This window comes from Hydra viridissima, unplaced genomic scaffold (genome assembly GCF_058129835.1).
Source record: "Hydra viridissima isolate aposymbiotic clone 2 unplaced genomic scaffold, HvirCarnegie_v1 scaffold_8, whole genome shotgun sequence".
Lineage (NCBI taxonomy): Eukaryota > Metazoa > Cnidaria > Hydrozoa > Anthoathecata > Hydridae > Hydra > Hydra viridissima.
Window position 1 is genome coordinate 2,913,754 of NW_028324307.1, and position 27,460 is coordinate 2,941,213.

Below are 27,460 nucleotides of genomic sequence, written 5' to 3' on the forward strand. Positions count from 1 at the left end.
TCCAAAAACTTGATTTTCCAATTTTTCTACCTCCCTAAACATTTTTTCTGCGTAATTGAATTTCTGTTTATCATATAAGCAACGAGCATTCCAGTATTTAGAAATAAGTGTAACAGCATGTTTCTCTCCTAAAACTACTTTTCCCAGAGTTCCTACAACTCTAAACATTTTTTCAGCGTTTTCGAATTGTTTATTATTATATAAGCAACGTGCGTTCCAGTATTTAGTCTTTAGTGTATCAGCATGTTTCTCTCCTAAAACCTCTTTTTGCATAACTGCTACATCTCTGAACAATTTTTCAGCACAAAAAAATTGTTGTTTTTTAAATTGGCACATTGCAACCCAACACGTAGTGTTAAGTGTGTCTACATGTTTCTCTCCTAAAATCTCTTTTTCTACTTTTTCAACTTCTCTAAACATCTTTTCAGCGTTGTCGAATTGTTGTTTTTCATAAAGACAACTTGCAACCCAGTACTTAGCACTTAGGGTATCAGCATGTTTCTGTCCAAAAACCTCTTTTCGCATTTTTTGTACTTCTCTAAATACTTTTTCGGCTTTATCGAGTTGTTGATTAGCATATAAGCAACGTGCTCTCCAGTACTTAGTAGTTTGTGTGTCTGCATGTTTTTCTCCTAAAACTTCATTCCGATCATTTTCTACTTTTCTAAACATTCTTTCAGCGGAATTAAACTGTTGTTTTTCATATAGACACCTTGCAACCCAGTACTTAGTATTTAGTGTATCAGCATGTTTCACTCCTAAAACTTCTTTTCGCATAACTACAACACCTCTAAACATTTTTTCAGCGAAGTAATATTGTTGTTCTTTGTAGAGGCACATTGCTATCCAAAATTTTGTATTTAATGTATCATTATCTTTCTCTCCTAATGCTTCATTTTGTATTTTTTCTACCCGTCTAAAGATTATTTCAGCCCTATCGAACTGTTTATCATGATAAAAGCCAAGTGCTTTCATGTATTCAGCATTTAGTTTATCAGGATACTTATTTATTAAGACTTCTTGTTGCTTACTTACTACATTTGTTGATATTTTTTCAGTGTTTTTAAACTCGTGTTCATTACGACTTTATACGCAATATTTCATGACCCCTGCTTCAAGTAGTTTTTCTATTAAATATCTTCGTTTTGATACCTTGAGAAGCACATTTTGCTCATCTAAGTTAATAATCCATCTTGGTCGACTTTCAATTGCATGTTTCAAATCCTCCGCAATCGAAACCTGTGCTTCAAAGAAACATTTGATGAAAAGTTCGCGATCGTTGTGTTCTAAAAAAAAGGAAAGGTCTATTAAAGCTTCTAAATACTAAATTTTTCAGTTTATATTTATTTTTTTCTAGCGTACTATGATAAAAGCGTGAGCTATTGCTTTTAAGCGTAAAGTGGGCCAATAGAAAAGTTAGTTTTAGCTGTTAGTGATTGAAAATAATGTAATTAGTAATTTAGCTATTGGTGATTGAAAATAAGGTAAATGTAGCTTATCTTTTATTGTCCCATTGAAGCTTACTAGACAATTTAAATGATTTTCCCTTTCATTAGCTAGAAAAGAGGAACTTAAACTTGAACTCCATGATAAAAGATAAATATTTTCGGTTCACAGGTTAATGGTAACACAGTTTGTTAAAAACCATACTTTAGAAAGAATATGAAACTAATTTAAAGAAAAATGGTAGTAAAAGAAACAAAGAAAAAGATATCGGTTTTGAAAAAAGTCCGCCAGTTTAGATAATTTAAGGTGTTTTGAATTAAAGAAATCTCTTGCTGAAGTAATCAAAGTTAAACGACAGCCAAAAGACGCAATTCTGTTAGTTAAAAACAATCTTTACAAATGTCTTGACACAATCTTTAGCCTCCGATTTTATTATTTATACATTTAAATTTATAAAAGGATTCATTTTTTTGATTTATTATTGTATCAAAAGCAAATCTATTACGAGCATTCATCATGGTATTATCATTTGATGATCCGTCATTTACAGTGTGCGTTCGCTTTAGAGTATTACGTCTGCTTTCAAGTCAGATTTTATCTGCTTTCAAGATTTTTTTCTGCTCCAATCAGCAGCGCAATCAAGCTTTTGTAATGCTTTAAGACGTTTTCCTTCGGCCGGAAAGGAGCAGAAAATAATTTGATAAGATGATTTCTTACATAACTGTTGGAAACCCGAATATTTTGTTTCTCCAATAGCTCTGAAGCTGGTTAGAAACAGTTTACACATTTTTCCTCTAACCCCTTACCGTAATCGGCTTCGTAAAAGACGTTATGACCCAACTCCAACTAGGTCTTATAAAGATGTCTCCCCCATAAAAAGTGTCCTCTTGACGGTATACATTACCTTCGGATTATTAAAACTCCGTATGCAGATTTTATGGTTTTATTTCGGATTAACCTTTTTGTCAATATATTAGAGCTTAAATGAATATTAATAGCAAAAATTATTTCATTAGTTTTTGAAAACAAAACATAAAGGAAGGAAACTTCGTAATGTTTGAAAAGGAAGAGTCAGTAAGTGCTTTAGCACTAACAATATTATTATTGCCTAACATCAGAATGTCTGGAAATTTCAACCTAAAATCGCAAGACAAACGTCCCTTTTAAGTTTCAAATCATTTAATAATTTACAATATTTTTAAGATTAAAAAAAAAGGTTCCAATTTTCATGTTTTTTGCAACATTAAAATATAGTGTACAACATAACCAGCAAAAAACAAAAAGTTTTAGACTAATTGTAAAATTTCCTTAACCTTTTTCCATATCCATTATGATTATTTATTAATCAAAGGAAGTATAAACAAACCAATGACGGATTTACAAAATATTACATGAAAAGTAAAAAAAAAAAAAAAAAAAAAAAAAAAAAAAAAAAAATCTTACCATAGATAAATCTTAGCCAAAATGTCTGTTTGTGTAAAGACTCTTTTAGTTGGCAAACTAAATTTAAAAAGCTGTGGTCATAACCATGAACAAAGCCGCTGATGAAAGGCAAGCAACTACGTAGTCTCTCGTTTTTATTAACCTCATTAGCAGTAACGTTGAATAAAAGATGAATAGATGCGCAAAACTTCATTAAAACGAAATGAACAAATTCATATTGCTGACTTTTGACAGAGTACTTCATAAAACCCAGCGGATCTGAACACTTCTCATTTAGGTACAAGCCCAGCTCCTTTTGCGAAACGCTCACTCTTCCTCTGCCAAACATAATGAAGGCCACGTGGAAAACGTTTAAAATATGCTTGTGGCTTGTTTGCATCAGCTGCTGTAATGGTTCAATACTGTTGCAGTTTTGTTGCACTAAGTGCAGAAAAATCAGTGCTAAAAGCTCGGTCATAGTTTTGACAGACAGAAGACTTAAAGTAAACAATGTTGAACAAGCTGCATTTAGATAAAGTGGTACTGAGAGCGTGGCCGCCCCATTACGAGAAGACGTCGAGAGTGTTTCTAGATCATTTATCAGAGTTTCACTTAACGAAAGATCTTCCATGAAACACTTGGTTCCACTAATGTTTAAACCTAAAATCTGTAGGTTTATTGTCTCTTTGTGATCCCTAATTTTACCCCAGTATCTCAATGCAGTTGCGATGTTTCCGCTCAGAACACATTTACAACTTTCTGACCTGAAAATATTTTCAAGCGCTGTGATTAAAGGAGTGTTGTTTGAAGATTTGTGATTAATTAGTTGTTCAAAGTAAGCAAATTCATCTAAACCGTCCATTATTAACATTGTCATTGTAAACGAAGAAATTTCGTACCCGTTTAGTATATTTTTGTAAAACTTCTTTATAAGTTGATTCATGTTTGAGACCTTTTGATGTTTACTAATCTTATTAAAGTCGAAATAAAAAACAAAGTTTAAGTGTTTCCAATGAAAACCATTTGCCCAATGGTAAAGACAACTTTGCAGAAAGTTTGTTTTCCCAATACCCTTAGGCCCTGAAATCAAAACCAGCCGTGAGCTTTCATCAAATACCTCGTCATACGTTATTGGCTTGTAACTATCTTGTTTATGAAGAAAATATTTCCATTCGTTAAAGTCGTCGTTAAGCAATTTTAGGTCTTCCTTTTCTACTGAAGCTAACTTTAGTTTACTAAGGAGAAGGTTGAGATTGTTTCTTTCACTCTGTTCCTGTCGATGCGTTGTCTTGTAAGTGTTTAGATAATATGCTTTCAGTTGGTCACTTGCATCTACACAAGAAGTACTAGGTGTTCAAAACGTAACGCACAATTTTAACATAAGCTAGGAAAAGCAAAACTACTACTAATTTTAAATCAAAAATGCAACAAATTTAATAATGTATCTTGTAATTTATAATAGATCTTTGAAATTTTTTTACCTAACAGTTTCGAAATGGGCTATTATATTTTTAATATTGCTTTTTTTTTTTTGTGAAATCTTTGCTATTGCTTACTCAATTTAATTAACTAATTCTTCATTATCATAGGTCGATTGCGATGATATAATGTTACTTACAACACTCTAAGAGCCAGTAATCACATAGATTAAGATCTGGGGAACGAGGAGACTAAAATTGCTTGAAATGTCTGCTAAAAAATTGATTTTCTCCAAACTGATTGAGAAGAAATTGTTAGACTGCGTTAAAAACATTGGGCGGTGTGCCATCCTGCATGAAAGCAACTGTACGCTCTTACCGTTTTTTTCTAAATTCAATTAAAAACTGTTCTTTCAAAATGGCAAGATATCGTTGTCGGCTTCGTTAAAGAAAAATGGACAGGGATTAAATATCTTTTCAAACACCAATCCAAGCAGTGATTTTCTCCGAATGCAGTTGCATTGTGTAAGAAGCATTTGCATTTTCTTTAGTCAATATAATGCAGTTTTTTGTATTTATTTTGCTATTGAAAATTTTTAACAAAAATTCTTTATTTGGATGCAGCTAATTAGCAAAAATGTAATTATATTATTCCTTCCTTATGTTAAAACAGAAATGTTCTCATTCACTAAATAGTAACAAACAAAAGAAATTGGGCGTTACTTATGAAACACCCTGTTCATATTCACTTAAATAACTGAAGTGGATTTAAGCATCATTAGTGATCTCCTTTTCTTTACGAATTTAAAAATGAGTCTGAACATGAACTTTTTGAATGAGCAATTTCTTTACTTTTTTATAGAATGAGGGCGATAATAATACTTTTTGATTTTTTTTGATAAATAAAATCAAATGTAGCGCCAATCCTGGCAGTAAAGCCCACATAAACAGGAAAGATTAATAGTAGTTTTTAAATTATGCCTGATATTTCAACCTAAAGAAATTGGTCCTTAAGAACTCTAAAATCCAAGGTTTTTCATGCCTAAGAAATAGAATTAGAATATAACTTTGTTCTTTGACATCTTATGCTTCATCAAGCTATTATGATTTATTCCTACTTCATTAAAACCTTGTCAACAACGTTGCTTCTGGGTTGCATAAGAATGTTAACATCAATGTTATAACGTTTGAAAAACACGTAAACAAGCAATTGTTGAATTTATTTTTACAAACTTTAATAACCCGGAGCTAAAAAAATAACTTAAGTCACTGAGATCTCATTTTACTCATAAGAAACCCTGGTGGGAATTACATATTAGAGGGAGTTACTGTATATTAATTTGATTTATATTGACAATTCGGTCTGGTTTGATGGTAATTTTGACAGAACATCAGCAGTATAATTTTATAAATAGCAGTCTTTCAACGTTATTTTAAGGTGTTGAGTTTTTTTATCATCGCTATATAGCATTTTAAAGCAGTTTTTCAGTAATTTATCAAGATTCTCTTGACGAATGTGAGACTGCGACCCATCTGGATAGAGGAACTAAATTTCATTAAACTTCGTGAATTTATGTTACAAAATGTCCTAGGTTAATGGGCTGCGTATGTTGAAGATATTTTACATAATGTAATGTTCATTTCCAAATCCAACTGCTCTCCGTCTTGTGTCTTAGATTTAGAATTTATTTAAATTACGTGATCCTATTATGTAAAATGTAAAAGCGTGGGTAATGAGTATTTATCTTCTTTCTGATTTTTTCTGTGTACTATGCCTCTTCTTTTTGTTAGTATCTTTAATACAAAGTTTTAAAGATTTTGTTTCACATAAACGCGATTGTTATTGTTAGATCCCAAACAGAAATAAGTTTCATGTCATCATGCATGTTGAAGTCAATCTTGCATCACAGAGTTTTGTTTTCTCAATGAACGTTTACTGGTTTAAGGTTAAACTAAAGAACGCTTTCATCTTTTTGTTAAGCCTCAGACCAGTAAGCTCCAAAAGAAAATCCATTTCAGTACTTACATTTCTCTTACTACGTTTTTCACAATTCAAATTAAAATAGCAGGAGCCAAAAATGTCGTTGACAAATGAAGGATATGAATATTGAGCTCGCATGTTTTCTGAGTTTTGAATAACAAAGGTGGTAGTCCTATCACCTTTTTTGATCAGAAAAAGTAAAAAAATACAAAAAACAAACGAACCTTTAAAGTTGCTTCTAACTTGAAGGTTCCTTCGTTAAAACTTAGAAATGAAACTATCTTGGGCTTTATTCAGCATTTACATTTAACTATCAAACCCTTAACAATAGCTAGTAAACTCCTAACTTATTTATAGTTTGCCTGATAAGTTTGTTTTTATAACTGATATGCATTTGCTTATGGGTTTGTCTATCATTTTAAAATCAGTATAGAGAATATTGCATACCCTTATTTTTCAATCAAAGATAGGACGTGATTAAAGTTTAAAGCATAAATTATGTTATTTATTGCGAAGTTAAACGTCTAATTCATTTGCACAAAGTAACTGAGCTGTTAAGATAATTTTATGGAGTAGATAAAACTGCAGATATTTGTGAAACTATACTTACAGACTGATTCCAGTTATGAAATTATGATTTTTTATAAACAAGTAAAGTCAAATTATAAAAGTGTAATTCAGAAAAACCATTGAAAGGGCAAAAAGAGGTCTTCACTTACGAAGCATCTCCATCTCTTTCAAAACATCTGCTTTACCCATCAGAGTAAGACACTTTTTGACCACGGACATGAAGTCGGAAGGATTTCGTAAAACGAGCTTTTTAAGAAGCTCGTCCATTTTTAGTTGATCGCACTTTTCTTCTTGGTCAATATAGTCAGTAACAGCTTTATCAAAAGCAGCATTAAGTGCAAAGTCTTTCCATTTGGATGATATTTTGTCAAGCAAAATGCATTTTATTTTTGGATCCATGATGAATGTGTCTAAATAAAAAGAAGTATTGCGTTTTTTCTTGAACAAAGAAGTGATTGATTTTTTAAATCAACTTTTCATTGTTAATAAAACTGTTCAACAAAGTCATAGGCTAATTAAAAACCTAAATTTCGTAAAATTAACGGGTTGCAACGAATTACACACGTGGTTTTTTGTGAGTAATAAACTTGCGATTGCGCCCAATAATTCACGTTAAAGGTAAATTCTATAAAAACTCTAGAGACCTACATTAAACAGATTCTATCCCGTAATTACAAATCTATTTAAAAAGTGGAATCTCTAAAAACAGTAAACTTGTCAATAAGTTGTTAAACAGATTAGAACTGATTTATTTTTAAATGTAACAACTTTGATGCGAATATAACCCTTTTAAAATATCAAAGTAAGACATTTAAATTGTTTCACTAACATAGGAAACAAAAAATACAATAATGAGCTGTAAACAAAGTAAACAATAAAATTATTTAGAAATTCTCTGTTAAAATCTTCATATTTGCATACGAGTAATTATTCAACGCTACTAAGTTAAAGCAACATAATTTTGCCACAAACTTTGCAATTTACTGAGGAAAATTAGATTTGTTTACACTTTTCCTATCTCTATACCATGACAGTTGATATTGTTGTTTTCGACCGATCGTGAATACCCTCAACTAAGCGAATGTAACAGTGGATGCCATTATGTGTTATAGTTTAAGGACCTAGCTGCAACATGTGAACTCGGTAAAGAGTTTAATTGGTCACGTAAGTAAATAGAAATATATATAGTTTTTGCAATTTATGAGCAAAAAGTCTGTTTGCAACTTGCCAGTTTCTTTCAGATTAAATTGATTATGGAGAACTTCTAATTTTTAAATATACTATTTTTAGTGGTGGACTTGTAAATACAGGTTCATAATGTGTTTACAAGATTGAAGCCAGGTCTGTAATTACAAAATCCTGCAAGTGTTTATACGGTTGACACTACTTGCTTTTTTACTCACTGATTTAATGATTGAGTATTAAAGTTCGCTATGGTTGTTTTTAAATCAGCTAACATTAAGTTGGCTTAACTTTAGTAGCTTTTGCCACCAACCAAACCTAGATAAAGAACACTTAAATTGCACATTATTGATTAGAAAATTAAGTTTAGTGGTACCGTCTTCTCTTTAAAATGCTTTTGCCTCACATTGTAATAAAATATACTTATTAAATTGAAAAATAATATTACATTTCACACTTAACCTCATCACATATTATGTGTTTTACTTATGCAACTTTTTTAATGCAATTGCATTTAGGTAAATGCAGTCTATAGCTCATTAAACCAGTTTCAGTTTGATAAAAGACTAAATTTTTTTAATCAAAAAAACAAGTTTTATCATCTTAAACTGTATTTTATCGGCCAGTTTTTATTCTGAACTTCCTCAATCTTTCAGAAATTTTCCTCCGAACATAAGACTTTAAAAACTTTTTTAAAGAAAAAATTTTTCTTAAAGAGTGTCACTAATAAAATTTCTGCGACACCGTAACTCCGTCAAGTAAATACATCAGTTGACTAAGTGATAACTAGAGACCGCCGATTCGTTACTGTTTATCGGTTTGCGGATTGTGCACCGAATTATCTATGCTAAACGGTTCAAACTACTTACGGATTGATTTGATCCGAAAATAATTTATCGGAAAATAATTCGTTAAAATTTTTTCGGATTATTTTTTTGGATTGCAATCCGATTCGATACTTTCGGATCGGATTGCAATTCGAAAAATTTTTTTCGAATTGGAATCCGAACCGATATTATTTTTACGGATTTATACGGATTCAGAATAAAAAAAGCTTTCGAATTAAGATTCATTTTTATTTATTTATAATATTCAAATATACAATGAAACGAAATGATTTCCTTGTTAAGAAATAAAAAAAAGTCAAAATCACACTGAAAGTTAATCATTTTCCAAATTCATTTCCTGGCCACACAATGTCTTGAATTTTACTGAGTTGCTTAGTGTTTTCTTTCATATATACCAACATCTCAACCTTTGAGATTGAAAGATTGGTTTTTCTGGAGCTGTATATATTCCCTGCTGTTGAGAAAACTCTTTCAGATGTTGATGATGCAGCAGGTATACAGAGGTTTTTTCTGGCCAGCCTTGACATTATTGGGTAAATATACTGGTTTTGTTTCCAGAATTCCAGTACATTTGTATTTGCTGGAACTGGTTTTGAATTCAAATACCCCTCAATTTCAGTAGAAATGGCTTTCTTGGTGCTTGTTTCACCTCCAGGATTAATGTAACCTGCACAAAACACTTTCTTCCTCAGTTGTTCAGTGAAATCAAAGTCGTCATCATCTTCATCATCCAACATTGAAGGGGAAGGAGTGCTTTGGCTAGCCAAAATTTCTTTTTTTGACAGTTCTTCCATAGCTTTTTTTACTGCAGTTTTGACTACTTCAAATTTTTCCCCCTCATCCACAAAGCACATGCCCTTGCTGTTAGGATCTAAAAAATGAGCTATAGAGAATTCAATATTCATCAACTCCCCTTCGAATCTTTTGTTTAGATCTTCATTGAAGTAGTGAGCAAGCTCTGATGACACCTCGGTTTTTGGCTTGATCATCTCCCTTGCTAATCTTCCTCTGATGTTGTATAGGCAATTAATAACGGAACAGATGCTAACATTCTTTTCACTGCTGCATTTCTCAGAGAATTCTGAAAAGCCTCTCAGAAGCCGGATGACAGATTGAATAGATTCCACTTCATCATCTGTTGGTAAAAGATCTGTCAACTTACAACCTCCAGAAACAGTAGGTTTTGTACAACAGATTATTTAAAGAATGCATCGCCGGAAGAAGATCCACCACAGGGTCCATTTGATAGAGGTCAGAGTTCCATCTTGTGGGGCATCTCTGTACTTACTTCGTTCTGGAGTTATTTAAGGCATTGGCAGCATTAACTAAAGTCATAGCTTTTTGAGAAGACTGGTTGAAGTGACCTACTATTTTTGTTATTTTGTGGTTGAGAATTGACCATTTTGGACATCTTTTATCATCGACAGCACCACTGACAACTAGATTTAGACGGTGGTCGACACACCAAATTGCACTTTGAACCCCAATTGATTTCCTAACACCTGCTTGGAAATTAGCTGCACCGTCGACTGTTATCCAGGTTTTGACTCCAAAATCAAGTTCCAGTTTGTTGATAGATTCATTGAGCTTCTTGGCAATATTGTCGGCAGTATGTTGTTCGGGGAAGTAGGACATTTCTACCAAGAAGCGCTTTAATTGGAACTTTGAATCTATATGGTGGAGTGTAAGGCTCATGAAAGACAAATTGGTGTGATCAGTGGTCCACACGTCGGATGTAAAGGCCACTCCATCAAGATTTGACTTGTCTGTATTGAAAATGTTTTTACTTGTTCCTTGATGAATTTAAAAAGGAGAAGAATGTATTTTGTAGATATATTCTTTGCTGTAATGGCTCTGAATTGACCGTTGGTTGCAGTTCTCATCATCCGGGTGAATGCGTCAGTTTCTACAATAGAAAATGGTTGAGTGTCCTCAATCACCCATTTAGTAATGTCAACAACAGTTCTTATTTGATTGATTTCAGTAACTTCCCATTAAGGTTTGGTAGCCTGTTTTCTGCCTTGCCGTGTCTGTGTGTTGGAAGTGCCACAAGTTCCACTTGGTCCAGGCTGTGGCGATACTGGTGTATCTTTTTGTGTTTGTGGACATCTCCTCTTTTTTCCTCTTTCTTGTGTTTGTTCAAAATCTGAGTCTTCAGAGGCAAGCTCATCAAAAATGTCTGGTATTGTTGATTTTTGCTTGTTTTTCCTTTCTAATTGTTTATGTAAATTCAAGTGGACTCTTTTCAAATGGTTCCTTATTGGACTTGTGGTGCTTTTATTGATTAAGTATATTTTGCCACAGGCCTTGCATTTTGCCTTGTTTTCCTCCACATTGCTGAAGAATTCCCAAATATTAGACAGCTTAGGCATCTGAAAAGAAAAAAAAAGTGAAATAAAAAAAAAAAAGAAACGAATCGGATTGAGTTTGCCATATCGGATCGGACGAATATTTCGGATTATTTATTGAATTTAAAATCTACAAAAACGGATCAGATTGTTAATAAGGATTACTTTTCGGATTAAAAATTCGAAAACACGGATCAAATCACATTTTCGATTTACTGACTTTTTATTGAAATATTTGCCTCAATATTTCCTTAATATTTGCCTTAATAAAACGTGATAGTTTTTGATGCATACAAACAGTTTCCGAAAAAGAACTAATTATTTATTAAGTTATTTGAAAATTTTCCTTAATATTCGTCTTAACAATAAATGATATTTTAGAGGCATGCATAAAGTTTTCAATAAAAGAACTAATTATTTGCCTTAATTATTGAAATGAGCGTAACAATTTTTCAAACTAGTTTTTATCTCTATTTCTATTTTTATTTCTGTTAATATTTAAGTAGAAGAAATATTACACTATAAATTTTATCGGACCAATCCACTAATTGAAGCAATCCGCAAAGCGAAATAATTCGCAAAGGAATTCGATCCACAAAAAAAAAAAAAAAAAAAAAAAACGCAAAAATTCAGTTTGAAATATTCTTAACTTTTAAATCAAATTAATATAATATTGGCTTACCGTAATAAATGTAGGTGAAGAATAGTAGACTTGATCTGTTGAACGAATTGTTGTATGTTAAGATTTCCAAATAGAACTGATTGAAAATAAAAAAGAAATCCACTATTTATAGGACGCGCACATAATAAAAACGTAATTTTTTTGGACCACACCATTTAATGGTGACGCAAACGGAACGCGATTCGTATAATTCGCTAAACGAATTAAAGTTAAATTGATTTGTAAAAATTTTTCGGATTAATAATCCGAACAGCAAAGAGAATCCGCAAAAAAAAAAATCCGCTAGTAGTTCGTAAAAATTTTTCGGATTGATAATCCGAACAGCGAAGTGAATCCGCAAAAAAAAAATTCGCTAGTGGTTCGTAAATTAGCTTTCGGATTATTAATCCGAAAAATTTTTACGAACTGACTATTTTAATCCGCAAAATAAGTCGGATTGGCTTTTTGCGGATTTTACGAATCGAATCGGCGGTGCCTAGTGATAACATCGATCAACTGTGAGAAATCGGAAAATTTGGCATATTTTATTCTAGAATAATTGAATATACCCAAATTTTGCGAGAGAATTTTAATTTAATAGTTTAATGGAATAATGCTTGTATTTTAAGTATGATCTAATACAAATCAATTAATTTAATATGAATTAATTAATTTAATACCAAGTGAGTATGATTTGATACCAATTACTTTTAATTACTCAAGTTTGTTTGAAATAAAAAGTCAGTTGATTCTGCGATTGCAAAACCTTTTAAAAAGCTCTGTTCGATTACTCATGTTCTACGGGTAAAGTTTCTGAACAACTCTACTGTTTGCTTCAAGCCGAGGTTTTAGCTAGTGTCGGATTTTATCAAAACAAAGCGATTACTTTGAAGATAGAAAAGTGATTTTATTATGAGTCAACGAAGATTGATGAAAACTCCGTTTAATAAATATTGCAATCGAGTTACGTAAATGATAGAATAAAAATTAATTTCTATCAATTCTGAGCTGAACACTCGCAACACCTTTTGCCCATTTGACATGAAACTTAGAATATGCAGTTCTGAAACTATATTTTCTCTACAATCATCTTTATCCACGGTATATAAAAAAAAACTTACTTTATCAAACATTAATCTCTCAAAAATCTTAAATGATTTTACAGCCATTTAGTAAAAATGCCGCAATGCTGTTGCTGCGTGTAGTTTTAAGTATGCTTGTTTGTTCAAACTCAGCATGTTTTAGGAAATTATTTGAAATACTATTAAATTACTATTATTAACATTAAAACAGAGCTAGTTTCATTTAGGGGGCTTAACTATTATAAATTACTATCAAAACCCATAACCATAAAAAAAAAAACAAAAAAAAACAGAGATTATTGCTGTTTCGTTGCTAAAGCTCAGTTAAAAAAGAATTTTCTTTAGGTTTCTGCTTTTATTGAGGCCCAATTCATCGACAAACACTTCTCTTAAAAGTGACACTTATTTATTATAAATGATTAAGTTCATTAGCACGCTGCTCTCCCCAAACCTCTTCTTTTTTTTTAATATTCTGTCGGTAGAGCAGACGGCTTTTTCATTTTCTTTTGACGCGGTAAAATGATAATTGTTACTAAAATAAACAGATTTTTTTCAGTCCTCGAGATTTCACAAGTTCGTTCAAAACTATCCTTTTACTGATCATTTATGTTTGAAGGTTATTAAATTATAAATCAAATACTCACCGATTTGCTCCTTTTTCAATTTCTACATAAAAATTAGTAAAGAAGTTATCCCAACGTCAGTCTAACACCGTCAGTACTTAAAAAAAAAGTTCATAAAATGTTTATAAAAAAACTTTGTAAAAATTTATTTGAAAAAGATCTGGCTGCAAAATAGATAATCACGCACACAATAGAGCATGCAAAAGTCTTTTTAAAAAGACTGAAATAACATTCAGATTATTTATGGATGAAGATAAACTGATTGGTGGAAATTTTATTCACTAATTTTTTGGTTTTACAAAGTTAGTTGACTTGACAACTTAAATTGTTTAGGTTAATCAAAGAGAACCTAATTTAATTTAAAAGTTATTTATAGTAAAAGAAATGGTTTTCAAAACTTTAACTATAAATTAAGTCTTTACTTGTATATAGTAGGTATGTGCGTATCTGCGATTTACGGCACCGATTTTAAAGTTAAAATCTGTGACCAATTTTTCACCGCGTGCTCGAGGTAGGTGTCGTAAGGATGGATTTTTCTCGTCTTTTTTTAAAAATTTTATATTGACTTAGATAATATTTTAAAAGTAGAGTGTTGTAAGTTTATTGCAATTTGTTTTTTTTTTGCAGTTACTAACGTTTTTAGTGATTTCATTGCAATTGAAAACTTCATTCCTGTTCTGGAAGTGAATTGACATTGAAGGGATGATGGGTTTTTTTTCTAACTTTTGAATCAATTTTCTATATCTATTTTCTATGTACCTGCCAAATTTTATTAAAAAATAATGACACGCTCATATTCTATTTTTGCACGCAGTAAAGGTACCAAATATTCTTCTGTTGGAGAGGTTGGGGGGGGGGGGGGGATTCAAGATTATGAACATTTTGTATATTTGACTTTTTTATTCATTAAAAAATTGTTTTTTTAGAAAAATGAAACTTTATTTAAAATATTGGTGATTTTTTTAAAGTATTCAAAACATGATTTACACACAAAAACACAAAAAAAACCATATTTTGTTATTAGTTGAATTAAAATATAATCGAGGCAAAGTAATGCGTTAAAAACTAAACAATGAAGTTCTATTATAAAACCACCGTAAGCCGAACGCTAATTTTTTAAGTTGGTTGCAGTTTTCTTAAGCATTCCTTATAATGAATTTTTGTCACTTAAATGGGCATAACTTTTAGTAGAGTCATCAGTTTTTTTGAAATTTTCACCATCGTTATACTGATTGAAAGCTCTTTACAATGATGTAAAATAGTTAAATAGCTGAATAGTTTAAAAATTTTGCACACATACATATATATAGCACAATGTAACAAAGCTTTACTTTTTTCTTGTTCCTGGGTTAAGACTATATCTTCTCAGTTCTAAACAACTAAACAACATGAATGAAAACAATTTCGGTCCTTATACTTCATTTTTGTGATCAGGGTGATTAACTTTAACCTTCCCAGCAAACATCGAGTCTAAAAAAGATGTCTTTTAGAGGTATAAAAAACGTCTAATACGTCTAAAAGACATATTTAAGAAGTCTTTTTTAGACTAAAGTAAGTTTGTTTTAATTTTACCACTTGTCTTTACTTTTACCACTTCTTCTCATGATACAATAAAGAACTTTAAACTTGGTTTTTCATAATTGAACATAAGGTAATGTTAATTTTCAGGTAAGCTAAAAGTCTTAGCAAAGTTAAAATGAAAAAAGCATCAGTTTTAAAGTAGAGAAAACTAGTGAGAACAACACAAAAAAAAAAAAAAAAAAAAGAAAATAATCAAGAAATATTTGATTAAGTTAAGTGAGATGACATCAATAGGCTGCAATCGTTCTCCCAATGCACACTTCTACGTATGTGGTCAGTATATCAAGACTACATCAAAGAAGTTCTCAATGGTAGCATAAAAAAGGGTAGGTTACAAAGCATATTTTGGCATTCTAGTTGGAGACTAACAAAAGGCCTGAGCATCTCAATTTACTTGGGAGCACTGCAAAAAATCTTTAGATTTCTTGATATTCAAGAAATCTCTCGATAATAACAATACTTATTATTGAAATTAGTTTTAGCTTACTATGCAAAAACAAAAGAAGCATCTTAATGATAAGTGTTTTGCGTACTGCAAAGTTTCTAAGTAAACATTTTTCCTTCAAGAACAACTGGTTCTGAAAAAAAAAAGTGCTCTTAATTATAGAAATCTATCATTTTTTAGTTTTTTATTCCATTTACTGGAATCTTGCAGTGTTCTAGTTTGAAATTAAGAAAAAATCATCTCATGCTTTTTAAAAACGCCTTTTTTTAAAGTTTACGATGGTGGAAATTTAAAAGTAAAGTAAAGTAAAAAATAGAAGTGACTTCGCGTAGGCCCCATCACTTTCATTTCTTAAATTAAATATTAGAAAACAAAAAAAAATATAGGTTTCTTTAAATCCTCTCAAAAATTCTTGACTCCCCTCCTCTATCATAAGTTAGGCAAAGTTATTTCAGTCAAAAAATGTGACTGAAATACTTTTAGCGCTGAGATTTTCAAATTGTTAGGGCGGCGTTTTTTTTATAAATTGTTTTATTTACTTGTGTTTAGTTTTATGCAGAAAGGTTTCGAATTTAGGAAAGGTTTGGGGTCAAGGTTTATATGGATGAGTTTATTTTTTTATTACTTATTTTTATAAAACTAACAAATTACAACTCTGTGTGCGTCGCATATAAGAACCGACTTTGACTTAGCAAATCGCCACAAATCCATTATAAATAAAATCATTGAAAAATTACCCGAGAAAAAATAAGTTATATCGAATGTAATTTTAACAAACAGGTTTTATTTGTTGATTTATAGCTTGCGACAGCAGTCTAATGCTAGCAACAGTTAAGAAATAGCGATTCCCATATTATTATATGAGTTTTACCTGCAATCTGTATGAATAATTAAACTATGTTGTTGTTATTAAAGTAACTGATGAGATAAAGTTTACGAAAACTTAAAACTTTACATAATATTGCTCAGCAAAGTCTCGAAAAATAGCTTTGAGGTGATAACTTATGAAAAGTGAAAACTTATGATAAGTATCTGAAGGGTTGTAAGAGACTGATAGCACCATGGATATGCTATCAGCAAAACAAAAATGCGCGCCGGAAGCACGCTTGTCGCCACTGCTAGCATGTCTTCTCGAGTGCGGACCTCTTAGAGTCGCTCCTGAAGAATTTTCTAGGCATCGGGGAAAAATCTCAGAGGACTGAGATGACAAATGTTGGCGGAAATATAGTGCCCCAGCCAATCTAGAAAAGAGTTCAACCCGTTCTACATCGAAGCTAGTCCCAGTAGCTACTGTTATAAGAGAGTTGCTAATGAAGGATAAACTAAGAGACCCTTCTTATACCGTGGTAAGAATGCGGTGGAGCATTTGCTGGGTAACCTAGGAGCAGAGTTGAGAGAGATGACTGGGATATTCGAAAACTGGGTTAAAACAATGAGATGGAAAGATTGGTACTCCAATGAAAAAAAGACAGACTGCATCATCTACAAGAAACCCCTGAATGGTGACAAGGCACCCAACTACCGCTATACGACTGGAAAATACTGCAAAGCAGCCCATGACCGAGTAGCACAAAAAAATATGAGAGCAAGCACAAGAACGCAAAGCTCCCGGTTGTCTTTCATAACCTGAGGAGGTATGACGGGTATATCATCATATAGACTCTTGAAAACTATCCTTCATAGACTCTATGCAGTTCCTCAGTTTCCCTGTCGAACAGTTATGGAATGGTCTGCCGCTCGAGGATCTTCGGATCATGAGTGAAGGCCTTAAAAAACTGAACTAGAATTGTTGAAGCGCAAGGGTGTCTATCACTATGAGTACGTCGACAGCGTTAGCCGATTCGATTAGACCTGTCTACCACCCAAAGAGGAATTCTACTCTAAACTGAGCAAGAGTGAGATAGAGGATGAAAACTTTGCACATGATTAAGATGTTTGGAGCAAGCTTAGCTGCAAAAACTTTGCTGCTTTTCACGATGTCTACCTGAAGATTGATGTAACACTGCTGGGAGACGTCTTCAAAAAATTTAAGAACTTATCGGAGAAGCACAATTGTATCAAACCAGCACTTTACTGTACCTCTGAGGGATGGCGTAGGATACCACCTGAAAAAGAGTGGTGTTGCGCTCGAGTTAATCACCGACATTAATATGCGCCTGTTCTATGTGGCAGGGATTAGGGGAGACATCTCAATGGTCACGAAAAGTTTTTCCAAAGGGAACAACCCAAGCTGTTCCGACTCTTATGAGCAGAAAAGTCTTTTTCAGAGGTTTAAGTGTTGATAGAAGGGGTATTACAAGCTTGTCCTTAACCTTCGGCGTAATGAGTAGTACGTTGCGCACTATCGCAACCTCAAGCTCAATCAATCAATCAGGATGGTGCTGACAAAAATCTAAAGGGCTGTAAAATTCAGTCAGGACACCTGGATGGCGTCCTACATACAGATGAAAACTGACCTGGGGAAAAATTCCATCCATAAATTCGACATCAAAATCTTCAAGCTGATGAATAACAGCGTCTTCGGCAAGAGCATGGAAAATATGCGAAAGAAGATACGCGTTGATCTCGTTCGAATAAGCGAGACAGACCGCTTGTGGAAGCTCATCGCTTACCCTGCGTACATATCACACAGGATATTCAATGGAGATCTGGTGGCCATCCACAGCACAAAAACTAGGCTGAAGCTGAACAGACCGTTATATATTGGGCAAGCTGTACTCGACATGTTGATGCATCTTATGCATGATTTCATGTAGAGCCAGGTAAAAGCCAAGTTCCAAGCAAGCACAACCATACGGAACCTAATCGGGAACTAACTGGGTGTCAAACGGGAACAGTGCAGTGGGATCTATGCCATGGTTAAAGATGGTAACAACAAGGTCCGAAACCATGGTTTTCAATTATCTTTTTAAATTATTTAATTGACTTATTAAATAAAAAATATTATCTTATTATTCTTTTAAACACAATCATAACGCAGTATTGATCACAACTTTATATTTACAGAATGAATTTGACCAGTTTTTAAAATGAATTGAAAAAATTCATGTAATAAATTTTAATGCCAATCACTGGTATGAGTTGTTACACCTCACTGCTCCAGACATTACGGAACTTCCTACTACGCAACATTTTACAATTCAAGAAATTCAACACTTCATAGGCAATTCTGTTAAGGCAGATATTCCAGACTTCCCATCTTACTCCCTGAGTTTAGAGCAAACTGTTAAACTAGCATCGGAAGCATCCCATAACGTTTACGGGTTTGAGAATCGAGACAGCTGCATCTTGACAAAACTGCTGAGCAGAAAGATGCGTCAAGCATATATGTCAAAAAAATATTATTCCCATTCGAATGATGATGCGTTTAAAAAAATTCAAAAAGCTACTAATTTAGACAAACAACTTTTTTAAAAATTAGAATCATAAATTATAAAAACTTTTTAACTTATTCTCACAATTGAAAATTTTAATTTCCACTTATCGCGCTTTTTATAGCATTTTTCGTACAATCGCAATAATCTTTAAAGTTTAATCTGCAAACCATTTTTCATCGAAAATCGCTTAAATTTTTAGAGTTATTTCTACTACCTCCAACTACTACAACATTACACAATAGGCCGGTGTAAAATCGGCCCATTGCGTAATGTTGTAGTAGCCTAATAAACAGTGCTGTGCAAAGAAAGTAGCGCCTAAGAGAATTTTAATATATTCAATATAAAATGTCAAACAAAATAAAATTAACACAAAAATATAGGTACAAACATATTTTTTATTAACTCTTTCATGCTCAAACTAACTAAACTTAAACTAAAAAATATCCAAACTTTGTTTTTTTTGAACCTCATTTACGCCTGCATGACATAAAAAAAAAAAAAAATTAGGAAAAAATTATGTGAAGATGTTATTTGAATTTTTTTGTTATAAAACAACACTGCCCGCCAATGCGCATTTTTAATAAAACAAACAATTTTAAGTTTTAACTCTACACTGCATTTGTTAAAACAGTAAAAACTTAAAATAACAAAACAGTCAAAGAGGGATGTTAACAACAGTCAAAGAGGGATGCTGACAAACAACAAAAAATAACTGGTAGTGAATTAAAACATTTAAAACTATTGGTTGACTTCATGAAATTCATTAAAACAATTTCTTGCTTTTAAAAAACGCAGGTTTATCTTGGATTTCATGCATTGATTAAAAGTGAAACCATTTCCACATTCCAAATCTTGTATCTTATAACTTCAAGTAAAATCACTGTAGATACACAAATCTTTTTCTATATTTGTATCCTCGAGATCACTATTATTATCATTACCACTATCAACATAAATATCGTCAAAATCTATGACTAAAGTTTCTCCAAAAACTTTCTTATAACTTTTTGTGTGTGTTTAGAAGAATTAAAATTTTTTACCTGTGTCATTGTTTCTTTTACTATTTTAAAAATAAAAATAAAAATAATGATGTTATAAATGATAATAACAATAACGATATTTTAATATTTAAACTTATTTTAACAATTTAATGATAAAAAAAATATTTTGATTAAAAAATCTTATCACATAAAACAATAATGGACGGGATTTTATACCGTTAAATCGTAGTGTTGCTCTACAGCAACAAATAAATGTTGTATATTACATCAAAAAGGTATAAGTAAACAAAAATATAAATGAGTAGTAAAAACAGTACAATGTTAAACTAGCTTTAAATACTTTTTTCACAACAACATCAGAATTATAAATCCTTTAAACTAGTAGTATTCGTTTTCTACTCCCAGTACCAACTTCATCCATAAAAAATCAGCAACAAAATATCAGTGGTACTCTGAAATGTTTAAGTAGACTTTTTCTAAAGTCCTTTTCAACTCTCTTTCATAAAATGATATTGTTTTCAAACAATAAGGATGCACCGTTTGCATTGGAGAAGCTTAGTTTAATTTGTTGTTATAAAACAACCCAGCACAATTAGAAGAAACTGTGTTAAAAACTGCGTTAAACTGTGTTATATAATACAAGTTTTATTAAAAACATTTAAATTGATAAATATACGTAGAGACTTTACTAATATTTAGTGTGACCACCTTCATTTACAATAACAATGTCATTTTGTCCCAAATATTTGAAATTTAGATTCGTCTGTAAACAATAGCTTGTTCCATTGATTTTTCTGCCACTCAATGTGCTCTCTAGCGAGCTTTAATCTTTCTTCTTTATTATCTTTGCATAAGAAAGGTTTTTTAGTAGCTACACAGCCTTTTAATCCAGATTTTAGTAAAGATTGTCGCACAGTAGATGCATGTACTAAAGTTCCACAAGCTCTTTTAAGATTTTGAATAAGTTCTGCCCTTATTTTCTCGCAATTTTGTAGCGCTGTTATTTTTAAAAACTGTTCATCACGTAGGCTTAACTTCTTGAGACAACCAGACCTCTTTTTATTCACTACATCACCAGTTTTATTATATTTTTTAACTACCTTTTGAACTGAGGCTCGTGAACAATTCACATGTTTGGCTATTTTAACTTGACTATAGCTCTCTTCATATAAAGCAATGATGCGATTTCAGTCATTGATATCTTTGGCACTTTATGAGAACTGAAAAGTAATTTTATTATAAAACAAAACTTTTGAAATAAAAAAAACTATTTAGACAAAAAAATCTGTAATTATCAAGAGAACTCAACAGTAACAGTAAAATTCTTCTCCACATTTTTACTTATCTAAAAATATTTAACAAAATTTAAACAAAATAAATATATAGTACAGTAGTTAATGTAATCATTTTCGAGTGTTGATTCTTGTCCACAATAAATAAACAAACATTATAAGCGGGTGAAAAATGATAAGAGTTGAAACCATCTAGGTTGAAGATTATTGTTTTAACTTTATTTAAAGTACTATTAGCTAACTTTATTGAAAAAAGCATTTAATATACAAATAAATAATGGCAAAAAGTAAAAATTTATTAAGTCAATGTTAACAATCACAGGAATATCAGCATAATCATTATCGAAAGGTATGCAAACTTATTTTTTTTTGTATTTCTGAATATAAACAAACAAAAAGTTCATCATTCTAATGAGAAGCTGTACCAATGTTAACCTTAAAAGATTTGCATGGACACAAAAACAAGTTTTGAAATTCTTCAAATTGTTTATAACCAACTAATATCTAATCAGCTGTTTTGACAGGTGCACAGCAACAACTTTACTACTTTTTAACCCAAAACACTTATCTCCAGCAGTAACTTTGATACTCCAAGGTTTAAAATACAGTTCCTTATGCTGACCACATATATTCAATAATTTTAAAACTTGTCCATTGAAATTTTTTTTTGTAATTAATGGAATCTTACGATTCTTTTGAGTTTTTTGTTGTTTTACGTCAACAGCTGTTTTCTCACATAGTCGTCTAACTGCTGGTTGAAAAGGTAAGTGCATATTATATGTAATTCCTTATTCGTCACATAGTTTAGAAACATGGTCTACAAACAGAAGTAGTAAACTATGGGCAAAGCAGCATAATTGTGGCATAAATCTTTACTCAGCAATATACCACTGATAGAAGTGTAAAAGAATCCCAATGAAACCATGTGAGTATAAATCAAGAGGTGCCTAAACTTTGTTATTTTCTTCTATTTAAGTTCATGAAATGACCGTGGTTTATGTGCAAACTTTGAAGGAATGTAAGTTGTTATGTCCATTAAATTATTTGATAACCCTTAAGCACCATGTAGGTAATTTCTGGGGTTAAAGGACCCTTGAGCCATAAGAAAGCCATTTTACTCAACACAAATGCAAAGTATATGCATGTAATCTGTTGGTATTTCTGGTATTATGCCAAACTATGAAATATTTTAAGTAAGCTTGTCCAAAACGATTTTCGTTATTTTTCATATCAAGGAATAACAAATCTGTTCAAAGAACAGCAAATGTTCCTAGAAATGTTACAAGCCCAGCATAAACACTGTGTTGTTCACATTTGTCACATCCATAAAATGCTACATGCCCTTTAATACATTTAATAAAAGCTTGTGCTTGTCAAAATCAGAGCAGAAACTTTTATCTTTTAACAAACCTTGTTTTAAAGTGCCCTCAGTGGAAGCTTTAAAACTTTGTGAACAAAGTCTCTCGCACATGCTTTGGTAGAAATAGGCTTACAATTTCCACAGTAAATATTGCAATTGTAAATGGATCCCTATTTAGTTGAACTAATCGTTTAAACTGTTTAATCAAGCCTAGAATTTGCTAAAGCTGCTTATTTGAACTTTTAAGTAAAGGCACAATCTATCCATGCTAAAATGTAACAATATAACCTGATATTCCGTAATATTTCTACTAACCATGTATTTCAGCTTATCAACAATATCTTTTTTTATGTCAAAATATTAATATGGATTTTCACGCACTTCTATTTTAAAATTATATCTATTAAACTCATATAGTATTATTGCTTTCAGACATTTTTTAAAAAATAGAACAAAAAAGTTCGTAATTAATCCAGAAAAGCAAATATAAGTTGCTGAATTATAAATATAAATAATTTGTATTGATTGTTAATATAATATTTTGTATTGATTGTTAGTCTTCTAAAAACTCCTTACAAATTAAACTCCTCTAAAAACTCCTTATGATATAGAAGATATTGAGTTAATTCATAGCACAACATTTTTATAAAACTATACGCTGTTTAAAAAACATTCTTCCGGCTCACTCTAGGTCATCATTATAAACTTTTTTCGGTTTCAATTATTTCTGTCCGGATCCAGTATTTTACATATCAATGATTCTGACACACTCCAACCGGTACTCTTGGATCAGTAAAGTAAGTTTTAGAAAGAAGCAGTTCTTTGAGATCATAAATCTTAAAAGAAGTGAGCTGTCTAGAGCACTTTTGAAGGCAGAAAAAACAGACTGTTTCTTTTTTGTCGTCTTGAGTTATGGCAGAATTAGGCATTTTTTTAAATACAGGAAAGTAAATGTTTAGTTGCAGTTTTTACAACCATTTGCAAAACAAATACCTTTTACCAGAAAATGACATTTTGTTAATCTTGTTTCTTTATAGAATACTTTGCCCTTTCCTAGAAAAAAATGAAGTATGCGAACTCATGAAAATACACCTAAATTGAATCGATTACGTTAAATAAAACTGCAAAATTTTGCATGCTACCATTTCAACATTAAGTGTTAAATAAAGATAATTTTTTATACCAATAGGTTGATTTAAACATTTACATCTTTGAATTGGAAAATGTATACAATAATCTCAAGTTGATATTTATTTTCATTTAGGCCTAATGAGGGTTCTTTAGACATTCAGTTTTTAACTTTCTTATCTACGCTGACTCAGCCTTTTGAAACTTACATTTTTCATCAATAAATATCCATATCCCAAGTAGCAACGTATAGATGGCCCGACAGCTGTCCGGTTTTGGCTGCGAAACAGGGCCGGGCCTGGTTTGCCAGACCTGGCGCAGTGCCGTAATGCACATTGGCTTAATTATCGCCCAGGGCTGGCTAGCCATTGCAGGCTCTGGCGTTTCAATGGGCCACCACTAGCAAATGCTAAAAGGTCCTATGCAAGCCCATAGATTCACCAGAGCCGAATCGGTGATGGGCCAAAAACAGTAAATTGCTATTATTATAACGTTCAACCTTAAAGCTATTTATCTCAGCAGACTTTCTTATGACTCTTTGTTTTCTGCCACCGTGATGATCAGTAGCTCCTACCAAATAGTGAACAACAGCTTTTTAGATGTCACTTTTGGATGTATCTTTGGTTGGACCATTTTTTCTTAATGCTCCTGTGAATATACATCGTCCTTTGTAGCTGAATACAACACATTACTTGTTACTAAACATAATATTAAGAATAAAATATACATTATGTATGCTATCAAAAAATGTATGATACGTATAAGTTTACATCTTTAAATGTTAATAATTATCCCTTAAAGTTTAACAATAATCTCTTCTAGTTTAAGATATAAATGCATGTAAGAAGACCTTAAATTTTTTCATAATGTATTATATAATAAACATCTAAATAAAGAAATGTTTAAATCATCCACTATACTTTTTTATTAATATTATATACTGTTATGCCTACTATTTGAAATTTAAGATTTCTGTACAAGCATATAATAAATAACTATGTTGGCAGCTTCCAACATAGTTATTTATTATATGCTTGTAAGTTGGTTAGCAATTATCATTTTATACCTACATAACAACTTGGATTCTTTGGTCTTAATTTAAAACTTTGACTTTTTCTTCACTGCTATTTAACAAAATAAATCTAAACAAACTAAAAATAAAAACTATACTTGGTCTGAGAACTGAGAACTTGTACCTTATTTATTTATATTTGAAATTTATGTAAATATTTTTGCGAAAAAAATGTTATGTTAAACAAAAAAAAACAGTTTTTTTTATTTGAAACTTATATATTTATCAATATTTGAAATCAAGATGTAAAACTTCATTATAATCAGTTTTATTATTTTCACGTAAGCGTTCGTTGATTCCATCGCCATCTTGAGAGTCCAAAACTTGCTTCAAAAATATTGCCGTAAATGCTATTCAGTAATGTTTTAGAGCAGTGGTCCAGTTGTGGCTAGTCAGCTCTGGCGTACCATCTGTGTAAATATATCGGCCCGTTATTGGATAACCAGGACTGGCATGCTGCAGATAGACCACATGGCAGTTGCTATCTGGCAAACCAGCTCTGGTGAATCTTTTACGGTACAAAAATGGCTCATATCGGCTCCGGCATGCCATTCATAGAACTTTGATGGCCCGTAAATGGATCGCCAGAACTGGCGTAGCCGGCACTGGCCAAAGCGAGCTCTGCGACTTGGGATTTAGTGATCGGAACGAGAAATAGACTTACAATTTAGCACACAATTTTCCATATAGCGGATTTAACCATCAAATTAATTTTTTTTTAAAGAAACTTAACTACATGTCGAATGAATAATAAAGGCGTATATTTTTGGGTATTTTGATGGTCAAAATAATGTAACCTTGATAAATTTTATTGACGCCGATTTTTTAATTTAAAATAATGGAATCATTATTTTAAATTAAAAAATCGGCCTCAATGGATTTTTCGTCTTTGTTATATGCAGCCCTTTAAGTAAAGCTAATGCAAATGCTGAGTCAGCATTTACGCTCGTTTATTAATTGGTATAATATGGTGAAAGCATCTTGTTCCTGACAGGGTTCTTCCTTTCGTAAACCTCTGGTTTCTGTTTTATAAACCATTTTAAATGGAATGTTTTTTGTATTGGTTTCAAACTTATCTACATCTAAAATCTTCAAGTGATTTTTCTTTTTAAACTAGCTTGTGCAGCTATTCGTTTTACTGTACCGCCAACTCACAATCAGACTTACCATGGCATTTAGCAAAAACACACATTCAGCATCAATATTAAAATCTTCTTTGTGATGGCAAAGATTAATAAAGTTCATAAAGTTTTTATATTATGCTGCAAATTCATCAGAGAAATATTTAATATCAGAAACTTGGACAATATTTGCCTTAATGTAATTTTTAATGAGTTGCTGTATTTTATATACAAAATATACATCGTTCTTATCGTCATTAGAAAGGAAGCAAAATGACTTACATATCAGTTTACCATTTGCTTTATAATATATATTAATAGATTGAAGAGTACATTTTGGTTTATTCCGGTACTAATTTGCATCTCATACTGAACAATAAATTGGAAGTTCAGTATTGATTTTTTGTTTGATCAGTATAGTTCTATCTGTATGTTGCCATTATTTAGTTGTTTTTTTCTAATTAGTCAATATCAGCCTTTTTTTACATGTATAGTTAGTACACTGTGCTAACTCAATATCATCTCTAGAAAAATGTCTTTCACAAATGTAAATTTTTCCTGCAGCTACTCGCTCTTTCAAATCTTTATCTGCAACACGATCTTCCAATTTGAATGAAATTCATATGTTCTCGTCGGAATTTGATATATGAACTCCGCGTCACGGTTCTCTCTGCGCACAGTGGAAAATAAAGGTCTGGTTCGGATCAAAAATTGATAACTTTTTTGTTACTCGAAATAGAGAATTTAAATTTGGCACAAATGTAAAGTGGTATATGACGCTTCTATTAAAATATTTTTGTAGGAATTTTTTGTAATACGAAATTAAAAATAAATAAATAAAAATCAAAAATTTTATTTATACTTAACATAATACTTTATAAATGTATGAAAAATACAATAAAGTTATTAAAAACCACGAAAAATACATAAAATACTTCCCTACTAATTATAGAAATATTTAGAACAGTTTCTTAATAACATTTTTTAAACAGTTGTTTTCATGAAATAATTTGTAGGTATATTGTAGGTACTATATCACAACTACATAGGGACTTTCAGTTCCTAAAACCAGTTCGTTGACTTTCAAAAGCTAAAGAGTATTTTCATCAAGTTCTTGCACGTTTTTGTTATACGGTTTTCTAATGCTGGTGATGTACGGAGATAAGTGTACAGAAGAGTTTGAAATACATCCTCATTTGTAACTGATCGAGAACATTTTCTGGCATGACGAAGGCGAAATTCTTTGTAATCCTTATTACGGGATTCTTGCGCGTCTTCTGAAAGTTGACCGATAGGAAGTACTGCAAAATGCTTTATGATATTTTCTCCGTGAATTAAGGTTTTGTGTACTGAAGATGGCACACAATACCATCCATAATTGGTTACTTAGATTTATGCAGTTTCTATAGCACTACTACCAAGACTTTCAGGATTTATCATAACACCTTAGAAGAGAGCTTGAAGAATTATGTAAAATTGCTTAATCAATTTTTCATCCACAC

General features: G+C 31.6%; 5 protein-coding genes across 8 annotated transcripts in view; all 5 read right to left on the minus strand.

The window, feature by feature from the left end:
* LOC145186651 (mannosyl-oligosaccharide glucosidase-like) overlaps nt 1-27,460 on the minus strand; it is a 405,622-nt gene that overhangs the window by 176,594 nt on the left and 201,568 nt on the right. The window lies entirely within an intron of this gene.
* The window catches only part of LOC149884515 (dynein axonemal assembly factor 4-like), a 381,661-nt gene that overhangs the window by 152,633 nt on the left and 201,568 nt on the right, over nt 1-27,460 (minus strand). The gene's annotated exons all lie outside the window — the stretch shown is intronic.
* The window catches only part of LOC145186554 (uncharacterized), a 246,865-nt gene that overhangs the window by 17,837 nt on the left and 201,568 nt on the right, over nt 1-27,460 (minus strand). The window lies entirely within an intron of this gene.
* LOC149884520 (uncharacterized) lies at nt 1,087-13,770 on the minus strand. 3 transcript variants are annotated; one of them, XM_090094895.1, is made up of 4 exons: nt 13,603-13,770; nt 6,987-7,247; nt 2,890-4,200; nt 1,087-1,286 (listed from the first exon to the last, which is right to left on the minus strand). In XM_090094895.1, exons 2-4 carry the CDS (start codon nt 7,234-7,236, stop codon nt 1,087-1,089), a joined length of 1,761 nt encoding a protein of 586 aa, XP_089951021.1. In that variant the 5' UTR covers nt 7,237-7,247; nt 13,603-13,770. The 3 variants fall into 3 exon arrangements, with proteins under 3 accessions (XP_089951021.1, XP_089951022.1, XP_089951023.1); XM_090094896.1 differs by lacking the exon at nt 13,603-13,770 and adding an exon at nt 12,998-13,091; XM_090094897.1 differs by lacking the exon at nt 2,890-4,200.
* Nucleotides 20,714-22,050, minus strand: LOC149884521 (uncharacterized). Its single transcript, XM_090094501.1, has 2 exons — nt 21,966-22,050; nt 20,714-21,147 (listed from the first exon to the last, which is right to left on the minus strand). Exons 1-2 carry the CDS (start codon nt 22,048-22,050, stop codon nt 20,714-20,716), a joined length of 519 nt encoding a protein of 172 aa, XP_089950627.1.